Source organism: Trichosurus vulpecula, chromosome 6 (genome assembly GCF_011100635.1).
Source record: "Trichosurus vulpecula isolate mTriVul1 chromosome 6, mTriVul1.pri, whole genome shotgun sequence".
Classification (NCBI taxonomy): Eukaryota; Metazoa; Chordata; class Mammalia; order Diprotodontia; family Phalangeridae; genus Trichosurus; species Trichosurus vulpecula.
In genome coordinates, this window is record NC_050578.1 from 283,650,323 (window position 1) to 283,659,612 (window position 9,290).

At 57.3% G+C, this 9,290-nt stretch overlaps 1 protein-coding gene across 1 annotated transcript in view; it reads right to left on the reverse strand.

The window, feature by feature from the left end:
- Positions 1-654: 654 nt before the first annotated feature.
- Positions 655-9,290, reverse strand: part of MUC2 (mucin 2, oligomeric mucus/gel-forming) — a 33,919-nt gene continuing 25,283 nt past the window's right edge. The window contains exons 30-43 of the mRNA XM_036765330.1: positions 8,955-9,042; positions 8,456-8,634; positions 7,788-7,857; positions 7,319-7,419; positions 7,202-7,233; positions 6,373-6,550; positions 5,482-5,586; positions 5,101-5,141; positions 4,570-4,692; positions 3,824-3,919; positions 3,232-3,360; positions 2,621-2,660; positions 1,405-1,531; positions 655-1,024 (exon numbers count right to left, since the gene is read on the reverse strand). Of these exons, the coding sequence (XP_036621225.1) occupies positions 793-1,024; positions 1,405-1,531; positions 2,621-2,660; positions 3,232-3,360; positions 3,824-3,919; positions 4,570-4,692; positions 5,101-5,141; positions 5,482-5,586; positions 6,373-6,550; positions 7,202-7,233; positions 7,319-7,419; positions 7,788-7,857; positions 8,456-8,634; positions 8,955-9,042 (1,541 nt within the window). The 3' untranslated portion in view covers positions 655-792. The remainder of the gene's footprint in view (positions 1,025-1,404; positions 1,532-2,620; positions 2,661-3,231; positions 3,361-3,823; positions 3,920-4,569; positions 4,693-5,100; positions 5,142-5,481; positions 5,587-6,372; positions 6,551-7,201; positions 7,234-7,318; positions 7,420-7,787; positions 7,858-8,455; positions 8,635-8,954; positions 9,043-9,290) is intronic.

The window sequence follows — 9,290 nt, forward strand, 5'->3', positions numbered from 1 at the left end:
AGGCTGGGGGGGGGGGGGGCGCACGAGAGAGTTTTCTGTAGAGGGGCTTTGTCCTGCTGAGCCCTGAAGGGCAGGACCGGGGGAGGACGTTGCAGAGAGAGCCACATTTCGGCATTCTCAGGTTGGAGACTGGCTCAGAAAAATCCCGTTAACATCTGTAATCCACCACCGGGTCCCCCAGGATTTTGGGAGCACCTCAGCACCAGGGCCGGGGGCCAGGATCTGCAGGATGCAGAGGGCATGTTGCCCCTTCTCTTGAGGAGCTCAGACCCATACCGAGAGTTCAATCACCCAGACCCAGGGAAGGATGACAGCCAGGGAGGATTCCAGCCGCCCCACCCCTGGGAGCTCCAACGAGGGAGGGGTAGCCAGTGAGAGCTCCTTGGAGCTTGGTGGGGCCTTGGCAGCTGATGAGGAGAGGACCTATATGGGTGCCCCTTAGCATGTCTGCCTACTTGGTGGGGCCCCCCAGGGCTCCTCTGGGTCATCCTATCCCCAGTACTCTCTGTGGGGGAGAGGGCTGCCACACAGCCTAGCTCACACCATCCCTACTCCTACTTCCCATTTGGGCGCACATGGCAGGCAACTCCTCTTGCCCTTACCCTTACCATCCCTCCCCTTACCCCAACACAAAACACTCTCACACTGTGTCTGCACAATTTTATTAGTTTGACAAGATCAGAAAATAAATATTTTCTTTAAAGGAATAAAAGAAGAAGGTGAGGCAGCCCTGAGGATTCAGCCATGTGGAGACAGAGGCTTAAGAGGGTGATTCTGGGCCCGGGCAGGCACTCAACCTCTGGACCTCCGCAGGGCCCGGCGGGAGCGACTCTGGGTGACCTTTCTGTCTTCAGCCAGAGGGATTCCACAGACGCTGTCCTGGCAGCCGCAGCTCTCAATGTAGGTATACTCATGGGCGAGCGTGCCCCCTCCCTCACAGGTCAGTTCCACCACCTTCTGACTGGTCTTTACCTCCTTGCAGCAAGAGCATCGATGATCCATGCTCTGGGCCTCTGCTGAGTACCTGGGGGGCCACCCACGGCAAGGTCACGATTTCTGGGCCCCAAGCAGGCTGCAGGGGCTGGCCACCCCCTCTCCACCATCCTCAAAGGCCCTGGCAGCCTCTTCCATGCAGTAGCTGAGTCTCCTGGATTCCCTCCCCACCCTCCAGTCTCCAGCCAAAGCTCTGTCCCAGCCCCAGGTTGTCTTTCACCAGGGAAGATGGAAGAGGCCACCAGTCACAGGAGCTGAGTTCTAATGCTGCCTTCAGTCCTGCCTCCTTGGAGCTTCCTGGGCCAGCCCAGCCTACCAAAGGGGCTCTCGAGGTGGGGGAGGAAGGGACCCTGCAGCTGTATCAGTGTTCCCACCCAAGGCCAGGGGCCCACCTTCGGTCCCTCGCCTCACCTGGCAAACGTCCCACAGGCTCCCTCGCAGTGATTGATCAGCAATTCCCTGCTGCAGTTCCCCACAGAAATCACCTCCTTGGTCGGCACAGTCGTACAGGGTACCACGGTCTCATTGCGGAATGTGCCTTTGATGCGGGGAGGGGGAAGGAGAGAGAAACAGATGCTCAGAAACTGTGGAGTGTCGGAGATGTGACTGAAGTCAAATCCCCCCAGGTTCTCCAGGCCCTCTCTAATCAGCTGCAGCATCACCTAGTCACCCTTCCCGCTTCTGTCCTCTCCACACCTAGGAGCCCGTGTTCTGAGTTTGTCCAGCTAAACACTGTCTCAAAGATCCACATCTCAGCTAAACTGGGCACTGCCTCCTGCACACACCTAGCATGGTGCCCTACATACACAGAAGTTACTCTAATATGTGAGGAAGGAAGGAAGGGAGGAAGGAGGGAGGGAGGGAGGAAGGGAGGAAAGGAGGAAGGAGGGAGGGAGGAAGGGAGGAAGGAAGGAACGAAGGAACAAAGGAAGGAAGGAGGGAGGGAGGGAGGAGGGAGGAGGGAGGGAGGGAGGGGAGGGACGGAGGAAGGGAGGAAAGGAGGAAGGAGGGAGGGAGGGAGGAAGGAAGGAAGGAAGGAAGGAAGGAAGGAAGGAAGGAGGGAGAAGGAGGGAGGGAGGGAGGGAGGAGGGAGGGAGGAGGGAGGAGGAAGGAGGAAGGGAGGAAGGAAGGAAGGAAGGAAGGAAGTAGGGATGAAGAGAGGAAGGAAAGAAGGAAGGAAGGAAGGAAGGAAGGAAGGAAGGAAGGAAGGAAGGAAGGAAGGAGAGAGGGAGGAAGGGAGGAGAGGGAGGGAGGAAGGAAGGAAGGAAGGAAGGAAGGAAGGAAGGAGGGAGGGAGGAAGGAAGGAAGAAATAGGAGGCAGCTGCTTCCAAGGGTGAGAGATTCATTTGGCCCATGGAAGGAGAAGATAAGGGCGCTCATCCCTTCCTGTCCGGGGCCTCCTCAGATCACCATCTCTACACCTTCTCCAATTTGCACTTGGCTCAGGAATGGAGGGGTGCCCAGGGTCCCCGTCTCAGTCTGGCAAATGAGCAGGTAGCTCTTTCCCCTGCATCCCCGCCCCCCCTCCCAGAGAGGAAGCTTTCTCAACACGTGCCCAAGTCTGAGCTGGCCAGCCAGACTAGTGGGCAGGCAGGCTCCTTCAGACAAACTGGAGCTGGGTACTCACATGTCTTGCAACAACCATTAGACCTCAGCTTAATCGTGCCCTAGGAAAGAGGGTAAGAAACCATTCATGAGGACTGAAGAGCCAAGAATAGGAGTCCCCACTTCTATGCTTTCAGGGATCTGGAGGGTCCTTTGAAGGAGCAGGGGGTCTTTCCCCTGGAGGGGAATGTGGGAGTCATGTCGTGTAAAGGAAGGATGAGGCCCCTTCTGCTTGGCCCTAGAGGATGGAGCAGGTGTAGTCTGAAGGTCGGGATGAATGTCCCAACACTGAGAGCCATCCCAGCATGGAAGGGGCTGCTTCAGAGAGTAGTAGGCTCCCCCTCCCTGGAGGCAGGAGGACCATTTATGGGGGCAGATGCTGACTGGACTCAAGGCCTCAGAGATCCCTTCTGATGCCGACAGTCTGTGATGGTTCACCCAGGAAGTGACCAGAGTAGCCAGATGGTCAGGTTCTCATCCTCCTCCATGGGGTCCTCCCTCAGCATCCCCAGCCAAGGCGAGGGAGGGGCTGAGCTCCTGTGAGCAGCTGGTACTCTGCCTGCCTTTCTGCCTTTGCACTCGGAAAGGAAACTTGAGAAGGGGGCAGCTGGGGCTGGGGCCAGGGCCACTCACAGGCTGGCAGGCGCCCAAGTCCAGGTCAGGACAAGTTATTTCTGAGATAGATGAGATGAGCTGGTCTTGGAGCTTCATACAGCTGTAGATGGTGCAGTTGTCCTGAGGGTCATTCTTCATCTCACCAGGCTGTATGGGCAGAAAGGAGGGGAGGAGAAGGGAGGGGAAGGACAGAGGGGAGGGGGAGGGACAGAGGGAATGGGAGAGACAGAGGGGAAGAGAAGGGGAGGAAGAGAGGGAAGGGCGAGAGGGGGGACAGAGGGGAAAGGAGGGACAGAGAGGAGGGGAGGGACAGAGGGGAGGGGAGGGAAAGAAGGGACAGGGAGGGACAGAGAGGAGGGGAGGGACAGAGGGGAGGGGAGGGACAGAGGGGAGGGGGAGGGACAGAGGGGAGGGGAGGGAAAGAAGGGACAGGGAGGGACAGAGAGGAGGGGAGGGACAGAGGGGAGGGGGAAGGGAGGAGAGAGGAGGAATGAGATGTAGTCTGGCTTCATCTCTTCACAGCCCCTCCCTCCTAGACCTTTTCTGCACATTTGCCAAACCCAAGATAACCGGTCCTGGGTGGGGGGAGAGTGTGGTGCTCTGTACTGACCTTGAGAAGCATGAGGTTGCCACTCTGGCGTATCACACAGTGGGTCTGCTCGCACTTGGGACAGCATTGGTCTGGCACATTCACAGGTTCAAACCCCTAGGAAAGGCCCAACACAGAGCATGGGGGTCTGGCCCGCAAGCTATGGGCAATCTAACAGGCACAGGAACCCCACCTAAGCGCAGCTGCTCTCATCTCTTGCATGAGGGCAAAGGGGCTCCAACTTGTCCAGTCAGGCCTTTGAGGTAAGAGGTGCAGATGCTATCCTCCCATTTTACAGATGAGAAAGCTGAAGCTCAGAGAGACAGAATGTGCTATCTGGACTTAAACAGGTAGAAAGGATCAGTACTGTGATTGAAATCACGTCCCAGGCTGAAACTTGAATCCCACAGTCTGGAGGGCAGGGAGGCTCAAAGTACGATTTGGAACACATCGGGTTTACAGGGTTTACACGGGAAGATCCAGGAGAGAGGGGGAGAGAAAAATGGTCAGAAAACAGAGGTCCAAGAGAAGAGGCTGGCTGGATATGTTGGGCCAGCCCGGGGACCTCCCCCTGGGCTCAAGGTCGGACGTCCTAAGTCAAATACAGAAATTGTTCCCAGGGAAAACCAGGGCACCAGAAGAGCAGAGAAGAACACGGTTCCAGGTCTGCTTCCCTGGCAGGAAAGGCCCAGGGGCTTGAGAGGGGCACCGGGACAGATCAGGAGACCCCTCATATAGCAGGAAGCCCCCTGGCTGCCAGCACTCACGGGTTCGCAGGAGATGTTACAGGGCACGTGGCTGCAGGAGATGATGTTCAGCTGAGTAGAGGCATTGACCGTCGAGGTACAAATGCATTCTTGGCATTTCTCAGAGTATACTGGAGATCCAGGCTGTGAGGGCAAGAAGGAAAGAGAGAAGGGGGAGAGAGCCAGAGAGCCAGACATACAGAGAGAGAGACAGAGACAGAGACAGAGACAGACAGACAGAGAGAGACAAGAGAAAGAGACAGAGAGACAGAGACAGACAGAGAGACAGAGACAGACAGAGAGAGACAGAGAGACAGAGACAGAGAGACAGAGACAGAGAGACAAGAGAGGAGAGAGAGAGCACGCAGTGAGTGGCTAGAGTCAGTGCCATTCAGAAGCTGGAGGTGTGGTCAGAAGCCACACCCCCAGCAGGGTTGAAGGGGAACCTGGCTCAGGGGTGAGCTGGGGCTCCCAGCCCCACCCTCCTCTCCACCCTGCTCCCCTCCTGGGGTGGCCTGCCCCATTCATGGCCAGGGATACTGGAGAGCTCACCTTGTATTCAGCCTCCCCCAGGACACAAACGCCCTTGGGTTCTAGAAAGAAGGAAGAAAAAGAGGCCATCAGAATGGGTTTGGAAGTGCTTGGGCCAGCCTACCACGATCCCCCTCCTCTCGGTTAATAACATTCCAAATCAGGTCTAGAAGGGAAGTTTCTGTTTTCTGAGCTCCCCACTCATGGGCATTCAACAGCGCCCTCCAGCACCTTCCAATGTCTCCAAACCGTTTGAACAGGAAGGCCTGTTAACCCCAAGGCCTCCACTGCCCAGCCTTCCCCCCTCTCTGCCCCCCCACTCCAGCACTGGGCCTGGATCTCTTCTCTGCCCGGGGCGCTCCCCCATCGTGCCTCCCACAGGTCTGGGAGAGGAAGACTTACCACAAGTGTGGACAGGGCAGCACTTGCCAGAGACAAGCTGTGTCTTTAGCTCAAATCCCACAGAGCACACAGGCAGCTTGGTTTGGCACAGGCTCGTATTGCATTCTGGGAGGGCAGAAAGAAATTCAGGCAAAAGGTGGAAATAGCCCTGGCAGGAAGGAGCAGGGAACCCCACAGGGGGGCTCCTCCATGTCAGGGTGCCCGCTCTCTCCAGCCCCGTGCCCATTACTGGCCTCATCTACCCAGACAGAGCCCACTGAAGCTGAACCAGCCCCGAGAGGAGCCTCTGACTCACCCTGGGGTTGGGACGACCATAGGAGATAGAAGGTGTCGCCTCATTTGGCTCTGAATGGGGCTCAAGGCCAAGAAAACCCCCAACCCTCACAGAACCTCCCTCTCGGCAGCTCCTTCCCATCCTCAGCTCAGCCAGGTGCTTCTAGAGGTCATGCCCGCTGAGAGCAGGGCTCTGGGCAATGGGAGCCAAAGAGAAACCACATGTGTGTGTTCACAGAACCCTGTGCTTGTCAGCCTGTCATGGTGAAAAGGGTGAGCCCCAGAGGAAGGCACCAGGGGACCTGGGTTCAAGTCCTGACTCTGACAGTCTTTGACCTCTGTGCCTCAGCATCCTTCTCTATAAAATGGAGGTAGGGATGTGTGTTCTAGCTGCCTCTGAGGGCTGGTTTGCAGAACATGCTTTGTATCGGGGGAAGTACTCTGGCTATCCACTCCGTGGGGAGGTTCAAGAAAGCTGAGCACATCCCCAGGGCTGTACATGTGGCAAGCTCCCCAGGCCCCGAGGGAGGGTCCCCGCACCTAGAGGGGGGTACTGTTCACCCCCAGACCCTCAGACTGGCCATCCCCAAAGGCAGCCCATGCCCAGCCCCCTCTTACTACAGTAGGTCATGTTGCAGCAGGTGTTGCTGGGGTCCACCTCAGTGACAGGGTATGTGCCCTCCTCCTGGCATGACTCAGGCTCCAGCTGGCTACACTGCTTGGCCTCACACACGATGCCACTGCCTCCTTCCAGGCAGATACAGTTCTTGCAGTCAAACTCAAAGCGTTCCCCAAACTGGCAGGACAAAAAGGACGGCATAGGTGAGGGAGGGAGGCGGGAAGGGGGGACCCAGCAGGGAAGGGGGATCCTGGCAGGGCTGCTGGCTTCCCTGGGCTCTGGCTCCAGCACTGGGGTGCAGAGCCTGCTGATCGGGGGCCCACAGGCTGACTGACCTCCATGGGCAAGGGGACAGTGCCCCTGTTTGAACAGACCAAGAACCTCCCAAGTCCCCCATTGGCCAGCATGAGCCTACCAGCCAAATTAAAGACACGGTGATCTGTTCTATGAAAAACCATCTCCAGTTCAGCCTCCTAAGACCCCTCAGTGTGTTTGAAAGGGATAAGACCAGAGAGAAGGACCTGGAAGAGGTCACTGGCCTGCCCATTCTGCCTGCAGACCTCAAGACCCAGTGCAGGCAACAGGAGACAGCCAGGGCTCAGCATTCTCTCAGAAAAGAGACATCACTTCTCCTTTAAGAGGGAAAGATGTCAGGTTCACCCCAACAAGACCAAGTGCCAATCCCCACAGCAGCATCTATACAACATGGCCAAAGACTCCAGTCAATGCAGCCTTTCCTGGATTCTTCTATGGGGATACCAGCTCCCTGACTGTGTCCACACCCCAACCCTTGCAAAAGGTGAGAAAGGGCACGGAGCCAGGACGGACCTCTCTGGGCACGCTGTCTGGTCCCACACAGCCTGCAGAGAAAGAGAAAGGAGTCCATTTATAGTGGTGGGGACAATTCAGGGTCACAGCTTCCACTCAAAAGCCAGCCCAACCTACCACAGGTCTGCACACAGACATCAACACCAGGGGCAAAGTTGATGGTGCCATCAGGACAGAAGCAACCTTCCATCGTCCTGTTGTCTGTGGGCGCCTCTGAGCTGGAAGGGGAGGGATGAAGAGGGTCAGGCCATGCAGGCTCCCCCGCCTTCAGCCTGGGGCCTCATGGTGTCTCTCCAGAGACTTCCTGCCTTTCAGGCAAGTGTCCTGGGAGCATCGAACCAACAGCTTTGGGAAGGACATGAGCTTTGTCAGGGCAGGGAATCATCAGAGATTGAAGATAAGCTTTGGGGGAGTCACAGGACACTTACAGAGGCCCCAAGCCAGCAGCCCTGGGCAGGCCCCTCCAGCACTGGGCACCATAGCTGTGGCCACTGGGGAAGGGGCCAGAAGGAGGAACAGAATGTCAGAGGGCAGGGAGATGGAGCAGAGGATGAGACCGCAACCTCCTCCAAGGGGGACCCCTCACCTGGATTGGCAGCTTGGCTCCTCAGCAGGACCACAGGCCTTGTACTCTTTGTGAGATGGACATGTCACATCTGGGGGACAGAAGACAAACCCAACAATCATGTCCAGGGGAGCAGGCTGACAAGCTTTCCCCTAGCTGGCCTGGTCTAGCTTCCTCCCCTTGTGAGTAAGAGGCCTCCCAGCCCTTTTCCCACCCACCCACCTGTCATCCTCCCATCTCCCTGTTCACTCCTCCATTCACCTGTCTATCCCACCCACCCATCTCTCCATCTCCACCCACAGCCATAAGAAAGGAGAAGCTCAGTACACAGGAGACACATGTGACCCTGACCTTGACCTTTCCGCTCAGCCTTCACCCCATCCAAGCCAGCAGGCCCTAAGCTCAGACAAGGGTGGGGTAAAAGGCAGACTCAGACTCCTCTCACCCCCCTCTCCTTCCTTCCCGAATCAATCCTGCTCTCACCCTCCCCTCACCCAGAACCCTTCTCCTCTGCATGGACCTTGGGCCGGAAAGGACACCCCACCCCAGCCAAAGAGGGACAGCCCTCTGACTGACGGGCTGGGCACAAGGCTGGGATCCCCAGCAGGGCAGTGAAGCCTGGCTGTGGGCTGTGGGAAGGCAGTGATTCCAGAGCTTGGCTCCAGCTGCTGCTACAGAGCCCTACTCACCACAGACACCCTGGGTGTGTTCTCTCCAGCTAACGCAGATGCCCTCTTGTGCACAGAGGGCTGCATAGGCCTGCAGACTGGCACACTCCATGCCAGAGTCAGGCACAAAGCAGCTGTCAAAGACGCAGGCATCATAGTAGTGCTGGGGTGAGGCAAATTTGTGGCACTTGGCAAACAAGCTGAAGGAAGGAACAGAGGCACCTTGTCTGTCTGCCTGGTGTCTGCCTCAGATGCCATCCACTGGCACCCTCAAGCTCACCCCTAAGCATGGTCCTCAGGGCACCCACCCTAAGCCAGCATCACCTTGGTCATGCCAGGTGCATCGTCCCCAGAGCTCTGAGGAGACCAACAGATATGCCCAGCAGACTTGCTTCCCCCAAGGAATGAGGGAGCCTTTGGGGAATCTCAGGCAACAAGCTAGATCTGGTAAAAGGTGACTCGGGCATGAAGGGCGGGAAAGGAGAAGGCCTGACAAAGTGAGGGCCCAAGAACTTCAGACCCAGAATTCTTCCCCATCGAGGCTGTTGGGCAGCCGGAAGGGGCCCCAGCCATCCCAGTCCTGCACCAGGAGCCCCCTCGCTGGCTCCCTGATGGAGAGCCAGCCAATACTCGAAGACTTCTGATAGGGAGCTCACTTCTCCCCCTTTGTCACTGTCAGAAAGTCCTTCCTTACACTGAGCTGATCTGGCTACTGCGGACTCCGCCACCCACCACTGCCTGCCCTGTGATCCCTGAGTTCCTCCCACAGCCCCCAGGTTGAACTGCCCCCAATCCTAGCAGCAGCATATGATAATTCAGAAAGAATAAAGGCCCCTCCCCTTTCCCTCTTCCTGTC